Source organism: Raphanus sativus, chromosome 7 (assembly GCF_000801105.2).
Source record: "Raphanus sativus cultivar WK10039 chromosome 7, ASM80110v3, whole genome shotgun sequence".
NCBI classification, from domain to species: domain Eukaryota; kingdom Viridiplantae; phylum Streptophyta; class Magnoliopsida; order Brassicales; family Brassicaceae; genus Raphanus; species Raphanus sativus.
In genome coordinates, this window is record NC_079517.1 from 14406845 (window position 1) to 14424161 (window position 17317).

At 34.0% G+C, this 17317-nt stretch overlaps 4 protein-coding genes across 5 annotated transcripts; 3 read left to right on the forward strand and 1 right to left on the reverse strand.

Moving 5' to 3' along the window:
* The first annotated feature begins 3513 nt into the window (after positions 1–3513).
* On the forward strand, positions 3514–4063 carry LOC108816664 (VQ motif-containing protein 10). The gene has a single exon (XM_018589229.2). It carries the CDS (start codon positions 3649–3651, stop codon positions 3949–3951), a length of 303 nt encoding a protein of 100 aa, XP_018444731.1. The 5' UTR covers positions 3514–3648; the 3' UTR covers positions 3952–4063.
* Positions 4064–7030: 2967 nt separating this feature from the next.
* Positions 7031–9040, forward strand: LOC108814585 (interactor of constitutive active ROPs 4). Its single transcript, XM_018587185.2, has 3 exons — positions 7031–7363; positions 7715–7766; positions 7903–9040. Exons 2-3 carry the CDS (start codon positions 7750–7752, stop codon positions 8855–8857), a joined length of 972 nt encoding a protein of 323 aa, XP_018442687.1. The 5' UTR covers positions 7031–7363; positions 7715–7749; the 3' UTR covers positions 8858–9040.
* A 1856-nt stretch (positions 9041–10896) lies between these two features.
* Positions 10897–12397, forward strand: LOC108814376 (B-box zinc finger protein 22). 2 transcript variants are annotated; one of them, XM_018586932.2, is made up of 3 exons: positions 10897–11215; positions 11439–11846; positions 11917–12397. In XM_018586932.2, the coding sequence occupies exons 1-3, from the start codon at positions 11156–11158 to the stop codon at positions 12190–12192; spliced, it is 744 nt and encodes a 247-aa protein (XP_018442434.1). In that variant the 5' UTR covers positions 10897–11155; the 3' UTR covers positions 12193–12397. The 2 variants fall into 2 exon arrangements, with proteins under 2 accessions (XP_018442434.1, XP_018442433.1); XM_018586931.2 differs by having other exon boundaries at positions 10898–11280.
* Positions 12398–14754: 2357 nt separating this feature from the next.
* LOC108815468 (putative F-box protein At2g19630) lies at positions 14755–16290 on the reverse strand. Its single transcript, XM_056990298.1, has one exon. The coding sequence runs from the start codon at positions 16090–16092 to the stop codon at positions 14836–14838; it is 1257 nt and encodes a 418-aa protein (XP_056846278.1). The 5' UTR covers positions 16093–16290; the 3' UTR covers positions 14755–14835.
* Positions 16291–17317: the final 1027 nt, after the last annotated feature.

Consider the following 17317-nt stretch of genomic DNA (forward strand, 5'->3'; position numbering starts at 1 on the left):
CTTAAATAGTTTTCATATAAATTCACCATGCGCAAGACGCAGGTCTTATCCTAATGAGATTATTAATTTCATTATTTCTTAAGATAATAAGATATTAGATTTGTTTAATCCGGATATCGTTTCAGTTTTAGGTTAGTCTTTTTTTTTTAATCTATTAAATATAAAAAATCATTCTAAATCAATATTTGTTCTGTTTATTCGGTTAAAATGCTTGAGATTTTAGAATTTTCAGTGATAACCAAAAACTATTATTATTTGTTTGGTTTCATGTAATATGAATTTTAGACAGTCATGATGTCAAACTAATGGTTTCATATTATAATTTCTAAATGCATGCAAAATCAAATCAAATTTACATTATAATTGAAGAAAAATAAAAAAATATTAAGACCAATCATTTCATTACAATTTGGTCGATGGTGAATGGAAACATTAAAAAAAAATTCAGCTTCCAAGAGAATTAGAATCCTCACTTATAGTGAATATATAGTTATATAGTTGCTCACGTCAATGTGCACATGTATGTAGGACTGGGAAAAATATCCGTAAATTTTGATTTGATTTGTTATCCTTTACGATTTGAACAAAAAATATGGATATCCGTAACTCTACGAAGAAAAGCAAATACTAATATGCAATATCTTAAAAATAAAGCAAATCACAAATATTAATAATTTTAAAAACGGATATTCGATTTGATCCGTTATATGCTTATATATACATATATTTAATGAATTATATAGACAAGTTATATAAATAATATATTCTATATAAGTTTTACAATATTTTTATTTACTAAATTTATTAAATTAGGTATTAGTATTCAAAAATTTAAATAAGTTTTTTATTTTTGTAATAAAATTTTATTATTTTATATTATTTTAGATTTTTATTATTTGTTTTTAATTACTTTATTTATTTTTACGTATTGAAAACAGTTAAAAATATAACTTTTCCAGATATCCGAGACACCGTATACCCTAATGTCTACGAATCGAATTGAATCGGATAATTTATTATTTGGATGAAAAAGATTGGATCATGAATACCCACCAAAATTTTGGATATCTGATTCGTGTACATTCTTACATGTATGTGTATGTAAAAATGTATAAGGTGGTTGATAAATATATGAAAATTCCGTAATTAATATTAAAAGATATTTTGTTCAAAATAACACATGAAAAATAATATTCTATTAAAATAAATTAAATAAAAATAGAATAAACCTAGACAATAGTAATTTTTGTAAATTTTATTTCTATGTAAAATTTTATATAACCCGTAGAATATTGACAAAACGTAAACTAATATATAGTATAAATGTATTTATTTAGAGTTTGGTGAGAAGTTTTCTGTACGTGACATGTCATCGTATTCGTTTTCAAATCACTGTAAAACTACTATGTGGTAAATGTAATGTGAACAGATTAAACGACAATCCTTATATTTTTATATACAGAGAATATTTTGGATTAATTTTTTGCATGGTTAGAATCACTCATAACCAACATTGTAATAAATACAAGCGTAAAACGGTAATTGGTTTGTGGAAATAATATGCGGAAAGAATATGACTATATGAGTCAGACAGGAATGGGCAACGAATGGTGGAGCTAAAATATTTTAAAAAAAAAAAAAAATGGAGGAGCTGGCCGGGGTCCCTCCTGAAGTTTGAAACTCTCCACGAAACATCGTATGTAACTATCCTTGACTTCTTGCATCATTGTGGAATTTTTCCTCATTTACAAATTAAAATAAGAAAATAATGATGACTAAAAGTATGGTTGAGCTATCAAGTTATGAATTCATAAACACAAGATGAATATTATTAAAATTTCCTTCTTAAAAATTAAACTTACCAATGTTCAAGAAAAAAAAGTTTCATTAAATTACCTCATAGTAATAGTTATTTTGGATCATTTCGATCCAGTAGAATTCTATGCAAAAACATTACCTCGTATGTTTGTTTCATATACTGTTTTCTCTTGTTCCTGAATGTGAAAGTGAAACATTAATATTATTTATAAAAAGAAAAGTATATCATTTGAGACACATTCTTTACCACTTGCAAAAAGGTCCCACGTCAATATTTTCTAGAAACATAACCAAATAAGATTTTATTTTGTTACAGCAAAATAGTGTTTGGGACGTGCAAATTCTACACACGTGCAAATACTTTCTAAGTTTTCTGTAAATTCTTTAGGCTCCATTTCGCATGATGTGGATAGGATTTCATCAAAGAAGGTGTGCTTGACCCGATGAAAGAAATGTAGTAATTTTTTGGTACATTTAATATTTGTCGATAGTTATAATGAGTCGACAAAAATAAGAAGAATATAGTTATATCGTTATATGAAAATCTAATGTTTGGTCCGTGAAGGCTGCTGGATTGTGTTAACGGTCAACATGTCTCAACGATCAAAGAGTTCGTATATATGTAAATTTGGAAGCCATGTGATTATGATTGATCGCATCAATGGTAGAAATAGAATGACTGTATAGCAATTTTTAGTTTTCTTTTTGTGACAACATAACGATAGTTTATGTAGTTTGGACTTTGGAGAAGTCATGGTATATATATATATGTATATTATCACTATTATGTCTTAAATCATTTGAGGAATTACATGCCATCATCACATGCATTTCCAAATTTACAAATTCTAACAATTGAAATAAAAATTCATTTAAAGGTTCTATTCTTTGTTTTTTAAAAGGACAAGTGTTAACTAGTTCACAAATTTGTTCTATGTCATTTATGTTATATACATCCAGTTTGATAGGAGAAAAAGATCACTATGCATGTATAAAAAGTATTGTTATTCTTTACTTTTTCATAATCATGTTTAGCGTTCTTTCTTCAAAATGATTGGATAGTTATTTCTTAATTAGTGTTGTTGTTAAAATCCACCGGGGAAATGTCACCGATGAAGTTTACGAAAATCATGTAGCTAACAAACAATATTAATGTCGTTAAAATTGATATTATTTTATATTAAAAAGTTTTTTTATTTTTAGAAAATGTATTTAATAATTTTTGTTTATTAATCTACATAGTGTTTTGATTGAGGTGACCGTAAGTATTGTTCAAAATCCTTCAATCATCACATCAAGGTACGCACTTGTTAGTCAAAATAAGGTAAGCATCTCTAGAACGAACCATATATAGTTAGACAAAAAAAAAATATATATATATATATATAGTTAGACATCGACATCGTTCGACCAATAAAATAATTTGGAATTTCAACGACCACAACTACAGATAAAATGACATATATTAGACGATAAAACCCTGGTCGTCGGAAAATAAAATTCTAGGTCATCATCTATTATTTCATGTAGGACAATATATTAAATGTTTTAGAAATAATAATATGAAATTTGACTTAGTGAACTGAACCACTTCAGTGCCCACGACGGTATATCATATGATTATGAATTTATGATTCGTGTTTCTCTATATATACACACACAAGTAGGCATATAAAATTACAAACATCTGGGAGCTCTAAATCTGCATACTAAGATCTTCTCTTTTTTTTGATCAAATCTGCATACTAAGATCATTCATCATCATCAACACTAAAACTCTCAAACGATCTTGTTTTATTTTTTTTCGTCTTTAGATTGATTTCTTTAATAATGTCTGGAAGAGGGAAAGTGAAACCGGAGCCAATGAAAGTAGTGTTCATTAACACACAATACGTTGAGACAGATGCCCGTAGCTTCAAGACTGTTGTTCAAGAACTCACCGGTAAGGATGCCATCGTAGCCCCCGGTCCTTTCGAGTCTCCATCCACTTCCGAAGTCCGTGGTAAAACAAGCCAAGATTCCAGACGGAGCAATGGCGGCGGAGGAGGAGCGGGGACGACGAGTGAGTTTGACAGATTTTTCAAGGAGATGCCTCCTGTGGAGGAATTCTTTAAACTATGGTCAGAGAATTGAGACTATTGAGTCATTACTCATTAGCTTAAACTCTATACATTAGTGATTAAATCTTTATTTTACAGCGATATAATCTTCGGTTTGTTCTCGAATAAAAAAAATATTGCTTTCATCCACTAAGATAATATGTCGTGATTGATTGGCTGAATAATCATCTCCTTGAGTGGATCGTCACACCCTGAGATTCCGAAGATTATATTTTTGGGAAATGCATGAATTGCATTATAGAACGACCCATTTCTCCGAGTTCTGAAAGGGCTTATAGAGCGTACTTTTTTGTGCTAAAGAGTTGCTTTAGTTTGATGTACTTGAAAGAAGGCTTTCGTACACTTGCATGTCTAGAAACCGTGAATTTTTTTTTTAAAACACGGCACCATAATATTCTATGGACAATTTTTCTTTTACATTTTAGAAAAAACCAATATGATGTATAGTTCACAACAACCAAATAATGTGAAGTAATCCTGTGTTTAAATGTATGAAAAAAAGTTTAGTGTAAGTGCATAAATGGCGGAGGCAAATAGCAACAAAACCCCTTGGTTGAGCCTCTCTAACTGACCCTAGCCAATTTGTGTTGATTGAACCATTTATCTTTCACCAACCCAAATACACACACACGATTTTTTTTGTCTCATACCTTTTTGTACATATATACATATAAACATATAACAGATTAAACAAGCGGGTAATTATCCATCCATTTGCACCAAAAAATGATCCATGTGGTCAAACGGCAAAAATATTTTTTTGTTATAAGCAACTAAATCAATCTGGCACCGATAAACATGTCTCCGAAGATTGGTCGATTGGGTTCAGAAACCCAGGAATAAATCTGACTGAGGCCAAAGACATTTAAGGTGATACTGGTGGAAACCAGACCAAAAAATGGTTTTGGGGGACGGGAGGGGGGGGGAGATCAGTCATCATGTTTTACCAATTGAGCTACTAATTTTTTTGACAATTTTCTATACAAAACAACATTTTATCATTATTTTGTGGTGTAAGTGACTCACTAGCCATAATGTGCATCCACTTTTGGTTGATTTTCAATCTGCCGAATATCCCAGATAAACAAAAAGTATATAACAGATTTTAAAAAAAAGTATAAAAGAGAGATGATATTATTGCGACTCGAACTCGGTGCTTAAGACAAAACCGCCTTCATAAGGTTTCGTATATTCTAATCATTTTATAGCAACAAACCAAAAACTGAAAGCGACGACGTCGTATATGAAGGAGAGCGTTACGCGCAAAGAAAGAATCGTGTAGAGAGAAAAAAGCAAAGATTTACCTTATGCGGATTAAAAAGATTCACCTTTTATGGTGAGCCAGTTTAAAGCATGTACCTTTAGATTAGTCTCCAATGGCGAGATTATGTTAAACATAATTTCTGCTGTTAAGGAGGTTATGTTAACCCTTTTAGGTTTTTTTTGTCGACATGTATATATGTCACTAGAGTCATTATGGTTTGTTAATCATAAAGATAATCAAGGGATCGTGATTTATGACTATCAACTAACCAATTACATTCTCCTCTGCCAATATATGAATGAATCGAGAGACCACACCTACTTCTTATGCCCCTACTCGAGCGCTGTCTGGAATCACTTCCCCTCGGGCTTCACCATCAACTCCATCTCCAACTCTTGGGAGACAATCACTCACTCTCTCCTGTCTCAATCGATCTCCAACAAGCACAGGTACCTCTCGACTCTCACGTGGCAAGCCACGGTGAACTACTTGTGGTTGGAAAGGAATGATCGGATCATTGAAGTCAAAGCCACCATCAAGAACAGAATCTCTGCTTTGCGCGCCCTCTAAACAACATCATTGCAAGCGAGCTGCTGCAATATTGGTTCCTTCTCTTCCCGTAACTGCCTGGCTTTTCAGTTGCTGCTTCTGGTTTACGATCATTCCTTCTGCCTGATCTCGTCGAATGTTAGATTGGACAGTTATCATTCCTTCTCTCGGGCCTCTGAATGGGCTGCTATTTTTTCTTCTTTTTGAAAGTTCTTTACTACCTGTGGGCTGAGGGGTTTTATTGGGTTTCTTAAAAGGGCTAGTTATTAGAGTGGGTCTTGTATTCACTTTTGCTACTTACTTTTATTTAATGCATAAAATCAGTTCAAAAGAAAAACTAATCAATTACGTACTCGAAACCAACATCATAATCATATTAAACAAAAGTTAAAGGTGGTTGTTACTGCCTTACTGGTTGGTTGCTTGTTACTCTCACAATTCATAGTAACACAGAATTTACTTGTATATTTGTTTAATAGTTTTAAAATATATTAACTTTTACTTCTTTTTTTAAAAGGGCTTTACTATTAATTTTACTTTATATTGTTTAAACAGTGGTTTACTCATACTTGAAATATAGTCAATCGATAGTCATATGGTTCTATCTTCTAACATATTTGAATGCATTTTATGGGGTTTTGTCTTTTAAACATTATTTATGGTCTTCTTCACGTTTATACTGTGTTTATGCAAATTGCTAAAACTTAATATATAAATCTTCAAACTCTACTATTTTGTGGGAACTTGAAAGTGCACTATTTTATTCTTCAAATATTGGTTTATGATGTTATATAACAAACAATTTTAAAAAGAGAACGTTGGAATGTATATTTTTATTAAAAATAGATATAGAAAAAAAGAGTTTGAACTTTGTGGAAACCGACAAAAAGAAAAACAATGTCAGACCTATTTGATAAATACACACATAAAATGTAGCATAAATTTATAAGAAACTAGTGCCACCATTTCTTACTTGTTACATAAGAAAATTATTAGAAAAGTAGACATAAACAATGGTTTCAAATTCAGCTCCTAATTATTAGATGTCATAACATTGTTACAATTATCATTTAATATAATTATTTTGCATAAGATACTTCATATGTCAATGTTTGTGTCACTCAAAATCAATCATGTAAAAGATGCGGAATCATAATGTAATAAAAGTAAAAAGACATTATGATTACAGTGTAAATGTGGGACCTAGCTCTCCAAGACAGGAAGATTACACATTTACACTTTGGTCCTTTCCTTTTCATCACCAATGGTCTTTTTCTTTTGTGCAACCACCAATGGATTAGCTTTATTTCAAAATCTTCAAACGTCTCTCTTGTTCTTGGATTGAGAGAAGTGCCTCGAAATAAATCCCCACTCCCTCTCTCTCCTTCACTCTCACTCTCAGAAGTCAGAACAATAACAACAAAAGCTATACGACCTTTCCCCTTTTCTCCACATTTTGGAGCTTTCTTGTCTGTGTGTTCTTGTTCTTATTAACCAAAGCAATCAAACCTGAACATTCAAAACATTTCGTCTTCTTATTAACCCCCTAGTCACTCCCTCGTGTTCACTTGCAACTAGTCATCTTTCTACATTCTCCTCATCTTCTTCAAAGGTTAGCTTCAACGTTTTGACTACCTCATGTATATATTTTTTTCTGTGTATGAGAAATGGAACATAGCAACTTCTCTATTGAATCTTGTAATGCGTTTGAGTGAAAGAAAAAGTAATGACTTTACTTTTATTTACTGTGCACACACTTCTCTGTTTGACTTCGATAGTGAAGTCTTCTTTAACAGAGCCACTCGCACTTGGTGGCGCGTTGCTCACACATTCTTATATGTGAGTCGTACGTCCAAGTAAAAAAACAAAGAAGAAGTTCATATGTAAAATGTATATCTGCGTTTCACAAAAAAAAAAAGAAGTATATCTGCTTTATTCTGAGGAATGCTTTAATTTTCATCAGATTATAAACCTTGGATACTCTACAACTTGAAAATCATGATGCCAAAACCAAGGTAACTAGTTTTAACTTCACTTCTCCAAGAAACTTTCTTATTTTGGAATTATATTTGAAATCATTGTTGCTGTTAGTTTCTAATCTTGCATGAGTTAACTTCCAACCTTTATTGTACCTTCTTGTGATATGAGTAGTGTTAGAGGAAGTTCAGAGTTGCCTCAGAGGCAATCTCCAAGGCTGAGGTTATCATCAACCGTTTCCTCTGCTCCGCAGCATCTCCACCGTCCAATTACAGACCGGAGTACAAAGCTAGGTCTTGACCGTCGATCTCCGAGGAGTGGTGGACCTCACAGTGACCCGTTGACTCAGAAGAAGCTTGGAAGTCGCATCTCTGGCTTGGACTCACAGCTAGGACAAGCTCAAGATGAGTTGAGATTGCTCAAAGAGCAGTTGTCTAAAGCTGAAGCTGCCAAGAAACGTGTTCAAGAAGAGCTTCAAAAGAAGAGGTTTAAGAAACCAAACCCTAATGCTCTGGAGAGAGATGACACTCCTGGAGATGGACATCAAGAGACTGATGTCTTCGAGGTTCTTCCTGTTGAGAAAACAAAAGAAGTTGATGATGAGGAACACCAAATCAACATGTTGAAAGCTAGACTGTACGACATGGAGATTGAAAAGGTATCACTCAACAAGGAAAACGAGAGCTTGAAGGATCAGTTGAAGAAGACAGATTCAGACATGTCCTGTGCAAAGGCTAAAGAAGATGAGCTAGCTTTGAAAGTGTGTCAGATTAGGGAAGAACTGGAAGAAAGTAATGAGAACACGGCGCAGCTAAAGAAGCAGCTTGAAACCGTGGAAGAAGCAAAAGAGAGTCTAGAAGCTGAGATGGAGAAGCTGAAAGTGCAAACCGAGCAGTGGAGGAAAGCAGCAGATGCTGCAGCTGCGGTTCTGTCTGGAGGAGTTGAGATGAATGGTCGATTCTCAGAGAGGTGTGGGTCGATGGAGCAGCATTTTGAAGGGAGGTTTGTGGGATCACCTGGAATTCCTGATGATTGGGAGGATGGGTCAGGAAGTGGGAAGAGGAAAGGTTCAGGGATGAAAATGTTTGGTGACTTGTGGAGGAAGAAAGGGCAAATGAATAAAAAGTAGCGTGTGATTCAAGAAAGCAGTGTGCTTTTTTTTTATTTACTTGATGGGATGACCCAAGTGATGTATAATTTTCTAGTACTACTGAATGAATATTTCTCAGCTTAAGAGTTTGTATAAGTTCAACGGTATCCACTATCAGACTTAATATGAACCCAAATCTAAATTTATATATATAGTTACATTTTTAATATGTATTCAAACTTCTCAAGTATTTGAATACACAAATGATCTGACTTTTAATATTTTAATGAAATTTCAATTTTCAAACCTAAAATGATCAGACAAGAAACATAAAATTCTAAAACATCTTTCAAATTAACTACAAAAAAATGTAAAACGTAGAAGTGCAGAAGTAGATTTTTGACACCAAGAGCCAGTAGTAATCCTATGCAAAAGTACTACCACTTGAAATCTATGGGTTTTGAACAAAAAGAAAAAAGAAATCTATGTTTCTAAATAGTGACAAAGAAATGCAAATAGTGAATTCATCTTCATTTCTAAAAATTTACAATGAATATTTTTACATATGGTTTCTTTTTATTCATGTTTCAGAAATTATATAGCAAACATTATCAAATTCGGGAAGAATAAAATATTTATTTTTCTTGCTTTTTAGTTATTATTCATTTTATTATTTTCATAATATAGTATTATAGTATCTGGGTAACTGGTCCGTTTTTTATAATTTCAGTTGGGCCGAATTTGCAGTTACGCCATTTAGGTAGAATATTAGTTGGGCCCTAAACGGTTGACGTTTTGACGTTTATCAAGCATCGAGCCTCTTGAAGAATCAGAGTGAGTGAGTGACTATGGAGGTCGCTCGACATCTTCTTTCTTTCAGACGTTTTCTTGTCTCAAGGCTTTAGTCAGTTAAGATCAAGGTACTAGATTTGGTAGGTCTGTTAATAAAGTTAAGAGTTGATACATTGAGAGAGACTTTCGACCTAGTTGTGTATAATAGATACATGGTAAAGGTTCTTTTGGTCCGAAAGATTCGTTCATTCTTGAATCGTTGGTGCTTTGAGAAGTTTAAATAGGAGTAGCTATCTTTCTCGAACCACGAACGTGGATGTATCTGATCCTCTTGAATAAATAGAAAATAATATCAATATCATCTAGATTTTTTTCTTTATCCGTGCAAATTGTTAATTTTGGTGAAAGATCTTTTTCAAATGGGACCTTCTTAATGATTGATCGATGTTTTTCTTGTTAATCATACGTGTATTAATATAATCTTGATATCATATGATGGGATATTTTCCTATAAAACATTTCGCTATCATGTAGATCGTAGAATGCATGAACCGGGACAAAGTTTTATAAGTAAAATAAATTAAAAAGATTCTTCCTGATAATGGTCAAAATGAAGTGGCAGACTGATATTATTCTGCTTGTATAGTTGTATCACTTTCATCTTCTTTATTTTTGTTCAGAAAAAAAAACTACTGAAATTAAGCTATGTAATGTGAATATCTCTTAATTTCTATACCAATAATTTTCCTTTTTATGCTCAATTTTGGGTTAAATAGCTTGGATCAGTTTACATAATATTATGTATTTTATCGACCTCATCATTTTCAAACAAAATATCTTTTGAGCATGAAGTTCACGACAATTCAAGTGATAGTTGATGTTTTCTTATAATTTTCTTAACATTTTTACCAAAGAGAAACAAAAAAAAGACAATTCAAGTGATAGAGAGACGAGCTCACTGGTTACGCTTGGCGCAGCCTTTGGTTTGGGACCGAAAGCTGTACAGTCTTTTGCTAATAAACAGCTTGACACAGCAGAGATTGCCTTCATGCAATTAAGACACTTAACGTGTATACGCATTGTTCACTCATCAGCCTATAAAATATTTTCAATTCGACCCCACCACTTTGTATGCAATGCACAGAGACCCTCTTTTTTTTTTGAAATACAAATCCTCCTACCGCCACTATTTATTATTTAATTAATTTAAATGATTTTATTCCCAAACGACTTATCTAGAATCCAAATGAACAGATTTGTAATTTGGCTAGCAGAAAATTTATAAATATATCCAGTTTGACCAGAAAATATTATCAAAAAATTTCTCCTTTCGGACAAAAGCCTTGAGGAGACAAAAACTGAATCCTCCGACATTAATCCTTTCAAGTGGATTAAAAAAATAGAAAAAACAAATCAAAGAAACGAAAAGAGAAGTTCTGTTTTCTCGAGACCGTGAATCGTTATCGAAGATTTTTGGTATTTAAAGGATGAAGATTCAGTGTAACGTTTGCGAGGCGGCGGAAGCGGCGGTGCTGTGTTGCGCCGATGAAGCCGCGTTGTGTTTGGCTTGCGATCAGAAAGTTCACGCCGCCAATAAACTCGCAGGTAAACACCAGAGAGTCCCTCTCTCTGTCTCTTCCTCTTCCATACCCAAATGCGACATTTGTCAGGTCTGACTCCTCTCTCTCTTTGATCTCAAAGTTTCAATCTTTTTATTTTTAGGTATGAGAAAGCCTTGTAATGATTCAATGATTGTATTTTCTTTGAAAAGTCTGAACCTTTTTAGGTTTTAGAGAGGCAGTTTCTTAGTTTATTTTGTATTTGACAGGAAGCTACTGGATTCTTCTTTTGTCTGCAAGATCGAGCTTTGCTATGTAGGAAATGTGATGTTTCAATCCACACTGTGAATCCTTACGTTTCAGCTCACCAGCGGTTTCTTCTGACTGGAATCAGAGTTGGTCTTGAATCTGCTACGGGCACAGGTCCTTCTACACCATCCAATGATGATAAAACCAACGAGATGAAACCTACATCTGAGCCTCAGAAGATGAACTTAGATCATCATCAGGTAATGTTACCGGAAACTAAAGTGAGTGATCACATTTCGACAAAGCTTCCTATTGGAAGCAGTGGATCAGCTATTGGAAGCATCCCTCAGTGGCAAATAGATGAGATTTTCGGTTTAACCGACTTTGATCAGAGCTATGAATACATGGAGAATCACGGATCATCTAAGGTATACAAATTATTCTAATCATTTCATCCTTTTTTTCTGTTTCTCATTATGACAAATCGGTCTCTTGCAGGGGGATACTAGTAGACGAGGAGATTCAGACAGTTCTTCCATGATGCGGTCTGGAGACAAAGATGGAGAAGAAGATAACAATAACAACTGTTTGGGAGGAGGTGAGACATCATGGGCGGTTCCACAGATTCACTCTCCACCAACAGCTTCTGGTCTAAACTGGCCTAGACATTTTAACCACCACTCAGTGTTTGTTCCGGACATATCTTCTTCAACTCCTTATACCGGTTCATCTCCTAGGCAGCGGAGACGGTTCAAACAACTGCAACTTACATAACAGTCAATGCTTATGATTTCTCTCTAGACCCCCTACACTAAAACTAGTCACCAAAAACATTTATGTAATGCAAAAAATATTACAGAAAAAAGAAAGAGAGACAAGAAGGAATGTTTTTGAGAGAATCACTGTCAACAAACTCTTGTTATTTTATTGTTTGTCTTTTGTCACAGTTTCAGAAATTAATTAAATTTATTTGCATTTTCTTCAATTACTGATAAAATCATAAAGAGAATACAATTTTCTCCGGTGGTCGACTCCGGTGGCTCTCACAGCACCGGAATCGGATTTGCTTGTTCTACCGTGATGTGCTCTTGTTGTTTTGTGAAGGTGTGGTGAGAATCCGACCAGGTTGATGGGAGTGAAGGTACCAGATTGGAGGTGTGTGGTGGCGCGTGAAGTTCGGCTTCAGAGTCCGACGGCTAAAGGCGTTTCTTTTCTAGATGATAAAGACGTGTGCTGGTCGTTTCTCGACGGCATCAGAGTTTGCTTCTCCTTCAATTCCTAGATCTACTCGTCTTGATGCTGGTGTTGTGCTTAAAGAGTTTGTATCCCCTGTTTCTTCTGGTATGTGGTTTTTATCCTCTAGTTGGTCTCGGATTCTCTTCCTCCCTTGTAGTTGCTCGTTATTGAAGTTTCGTTTAGTTTGCAGTTTCTTAGCTAGTCTTCTGCGTTTGATATCGACTAATCTGTTATGGAGTTCAGAAATTGGATTAGTTTGTCTTTGTTCTAGCAACGGTGTAGCAGAACAGTAGTGGCTTTTGAAGAGCAGCTGAAGGGTTGTTGAGTAAAGTGTGGGTCTCAGGTAACCATTCCATCTCCCAGTTTCAGAAGAGTCCTCCTCCTGTCCCTTGAATAAGTGTATCTCCTGGTTGTCTTTTGTCTCTGGTTTCCTCTGTGGCTTCTTGTGGTGAAGCTTTAGAATGAGGTTGAGGTTTTAAGGCGTCCGGATGAAGGTGTAGTTGAGTAGTGAGTTCTCCCGGGTGTTGGTTCTCCATGGTTTTCGTCTTGGTTTCGTCTTGTTTGTGGTCATCGTGAACGGGAAGGTTCAGATGATGGGTCCTGCTCTTCATGAAGTACTTCTATGGTTCCAGCTCTCTTGCCTTCAGATTGGCAAGACTACCGGCTGATCGTAAGATAACTAAGTCTGTTTTGTCTTGTTAGGTCTTGGTTTAGTCGAAGGATTCCAGTTTATAGCTTAATGTTTCTGTTGGTTATTAGTGGTCTGTTTCTTAGACTGTTGTTCCCCTCTTGTGGGCTTAGTTTCTGGGGAAATTCATGTTTTCCGCCAGCATAAGTATTCTTTCTTTGTATTTTATTAAAGTATCAATGAAAACTCATTTGGGAAAAAAAAAAAAAAGAATACAATTTTCTCTAATCTACTGGAGAATCTCTCAAAGGAGAATTCAGTTAAACGAGACATGGTATTATTGCTAAGTGTTAGACAAGGGTTCCACTATTGTTACATAGCATAGCCATAGTGTATTTACAATTTTACACAACTGTTCACATACATAGCAATCTAGCCCCACTGAGACGCCCATGACCACTGTTACAGGTTTTACTTGGCCCAATTCTGGAGTATAAACTGCTGCATCAAAATCGCCACGATACTTCCCAAGCTTACCTGCAATGACAAAGTAATGACAAAAAATAAAACATAAGTAGTATCCAGCTTTCAATTCATGAGCAACTCAAGTCTCTATATGAACCTAACCGACCGTGCAATTTAGTTATGAGCAGTCAAACTTATGGTTTCTCTACTTTCATCTATCAAACTCATTCCTTGGCACTACGATAAGGCTGTAAAATGAACTCGGTTTCTCTACTTTCAGCTATCAAGCTAGTGTGGATAACAGTAGGACATGCCTCGTGGAGTAACAAGGCTGTAAAATGAACTTTGGCTAAGGCGGTCATCAGTGATTCACAAAATAAGGATTGAATTGTTCACTGTTTTAATATGTTTTCACATTCGTTTTTTATGTTGCAGGAAATTTCTCTGATCAATAATAAATCTTGCCAGTGTGAAGAAAAAAAAAAGTTTTAAGGGAATTTACAAAACGGAAATGAATCATCTCATCGTTTGATATGACCAAACGAGCTAGCTCCTTAACCTCAAGTTTTCAATCTATAGAAGAAGATACACTGCACACTACAAAAGCTGTCCTAGGATGAATCAAGAAAAAAAAATTGTTCTTATTAAATATTGAGATCTTATACCGACTATGCATTTTAAACCTGATTCAAAATCTCTACACTTAACATATTAACGCAGCTGCTAAGAAACTCCTCTACATTCTTCATTCAATTGCTTCAAGTTCATTACAAGTGCAACACTATATATTGCCCGACCTGCCACTAAAATTATGTTCGTTTATGTGTTGCACGACCTAACGACATGCGAACTGCCCAACAGGTAAACGAACAGGACCGAAATAACCTGCGTGAGCTGATGGAAGCAGCCTATAACAGTAAAATCTGAGTTTCTTATCGATCATGAAAATTCTCCAAGCAAGTTTAAAGATGACACCATTCACATAGGAATAGATTTTTTTTTTTTTTTTGAACAACTCACATAGGAATAGATATAAGTAAATATAAATTACAAAAAAAGAACAGATTAAAAAATAGCCTCACCAATAACTAAAACACTTCCATAAGCTTCACATCCTCTACATGGTCTTGAAACATGAAAATACGATGATCCTTAACCGCTTCCATTCCTTTGATCCCAACTCTTACGACTGTGTCCCTCTCGGTATCGAAGTACAAAAGAAACTGAAAATCTGATGACAAAAAGACAATCTCCTTTGTCCGAGTCACTCCAACAAATCTTACAAGTTCCTTTCCAACTATATTCCTCCACAGATCAGGCAAAGTGTATGTATTGTGCGACCATTCCTCCTTCTCAGCATCTTCAAGAACTCGCAACCTAATACTACTACAGCTTCCATTAATAGTTTTAGGCCAAAGTGAAGCTAACTTACCATTATAGTTTTTCCAAACTGCACTTTCAAAAACGTGAGCGTAACTGACTGTGTATTTAACAAAACTGAACTTCTCCGACCGAACATCAAAACAAACGATGATGAAGTCCCCTGTAGACCTCCGCGCTGGATAATACAGAACACCATCGATACATACGTGGTGGTACTTATGACTACTAGTATAAGTTATGGAACATTCAATTTTTCTCCATGACGGCTCTTTTACTCCTAGTGTCAGGACCTGATGCTCCTCACAGACCAACCATTGACTTCGATAAAATAACCAAGTCATGGACAACACCTTGTGCTGTCTCTCAACCGGATCATACCCAAGATAGCTTCTCACTCCAATCCTCCTCCTTGTTTTCACTTTGGGTAAGATCAATGATTGTCCGGTACTAGGGTTACATATCACCGACACGTGTTCATGTTCGTTTAAAACGCGTTTAAATCTGAGAAGGGCCAAACCTTTGATACAACTAAACTTTATATCAAACGAATAACAGTGGCCCGGAACTTTAATACCATAGTAACTGGTCGTTAAAAGAGACGAGCCTTGAGGCTGTGGCGAGGAGGAGGAGAAGAAGAACACGTGGTCGTCTTTCTCGCAGGCGAACAAGAGCTGTGGGCGAGTCAAAGATTTGGTCAAGAACAGCTCCGTGAAGTAAGGGAGACGGATAAGGGAAGACCATTGTTTCTTTACGCAGCGAAATCTCGCTATAGACTTAGCTGGAAGCCTCGAGAGTATCTCTATGATTAGATCAGATGGGATCGGACATGATGAGTTTTCTTCGGGTTCAGTCAAGGTCTTGGATCGCTTGTTGGCTTGTGTGCCGACCGGACCGAGATCCGGAGGCTCTGGGACATTCATGGTTGAGACACCGATGGTTAAAACCCAAGGAGACGTAACCATGACGGCGACTTTGGCTTCTGCTCTTCTACGGTTTCATACAAACCATGTCATGCCATTGTTTATGAATTGATTTTGCTTAGTTGTCATATTCTCCATAGTTTTAGGCAATTTTGCTTATTTATTATGTTTTCCATAGTTTCAGATAATTTTACTTATTTGTTATATGATTAATAATTATTGTTATATCTATCTATACTATTATTTATGAAATGGCTTTTTTAATTGTCATACTTTTGTAATTTTCCTTATTTGTTATATTCTCTATAGTTTTAGATAATTTTGTTTATCTTTCATATCTATCTATTATACTATTATTTATGAAATGATTTTGCTGATTTGTCACATTCTCCATTATTTTAGCTAATTTTATTTGTTTGTCATATTCTCATTAGTTTTTAGATTAAATCATCAATTTATTAATTTAGATAATAGAAATATTTCAAAATTTCTAATTAATTTATTAATTTAAATAGTATAAATATTTAAAAAATTCTAATTGGAATTATGATTATAGTTATTTTAACTTTCACAAGATTCTTATTAGTTTTTTGCTTAAATCATTAATTTATTAATTTAAATAATATAAATATTTCAAACTTCTAATTGGAATTACAGTTATAGTTAGGACCAATTATTATTTTCATATGATGTAAGATATTTTAAACTCTATAGTTTCATTTTTCTCATTCATTCCAAGTTGTCTCGATTATAGTTTTTGACATCTATATTTATGTATTTTTATATTTGTTTTCTTTTTGTTGGATTTCTATGTTTTTCTTCTTTCTTTGAGTTTGAAGGACTATGAACAAATCAGTTTTATTACATGGGGTTTCAAATTATGAATTAGGTATTCTGAATTATTTTGGTAGTTATTTCACGTGTATGTTTTACTATTATTTAATCTATAAGAAAAATATGCTTTGATATTAAGTTTATAGAGTTGTCTATGCAATCATGTTATGAACATGTTTTTAATGTTTTAGTTTTCAAATGGCTAAAATAGATATATTTTAATGAATAATTAGATTTATCATTATATAATTAACCATAAATTAACTTCAATAATAAAACTATCATTATCTATTTTTCTTTTATTAAAAGTAAACTTATGAAATATTAAGATAAATCAAAGTATGTATTGATCAAGTAAACCAATGAAATATTGTCATTATCTCAATTCGTTTTAAAAAAAAAATTCTTTTAAATTATCATCGAACTTTAGTTT

Excerpts from the sequence above, each read along its gene's own strand:
- LOC108816664 (XM_018589229.2), top strand. The coding sequence starts at position 3,649 with ATGTCTGGAAGAGGGAAAGTGAAACCGGAGCCAATGAAAGTAGTGTTC.
- LOC108814376 (XM_018586931.2), top strand. The coding sequence starts at position 11,098 with ATGAAGATTCAGTGTAACGTTTGCGAGGCGGCGGAAGCGGCGGTGCTG. Across the intron at positions 11,281-11,438 it reads CCAAATGCGACATTTGTCAG|GAAGCTACTGGATTCTTCTT; the intron begins GTCTGACTCCTC and ends TGTATTTGACAG. Across the intron at positions 11,847-11,916 it reads AGAATCACGGATCATCTAAG|GGGGATACTAGTAGACGAGG; the intron begins GTATACAAATTA and ends GGTCTCTTGCAG.
- LOC108815468 (XM_056990298.1), bottom strand. The coding sequence starts at position 16,092 with ATGGTTACGTCTCCTTGGGTTTTAACCATCGGTGTCTCAACCATGAAT.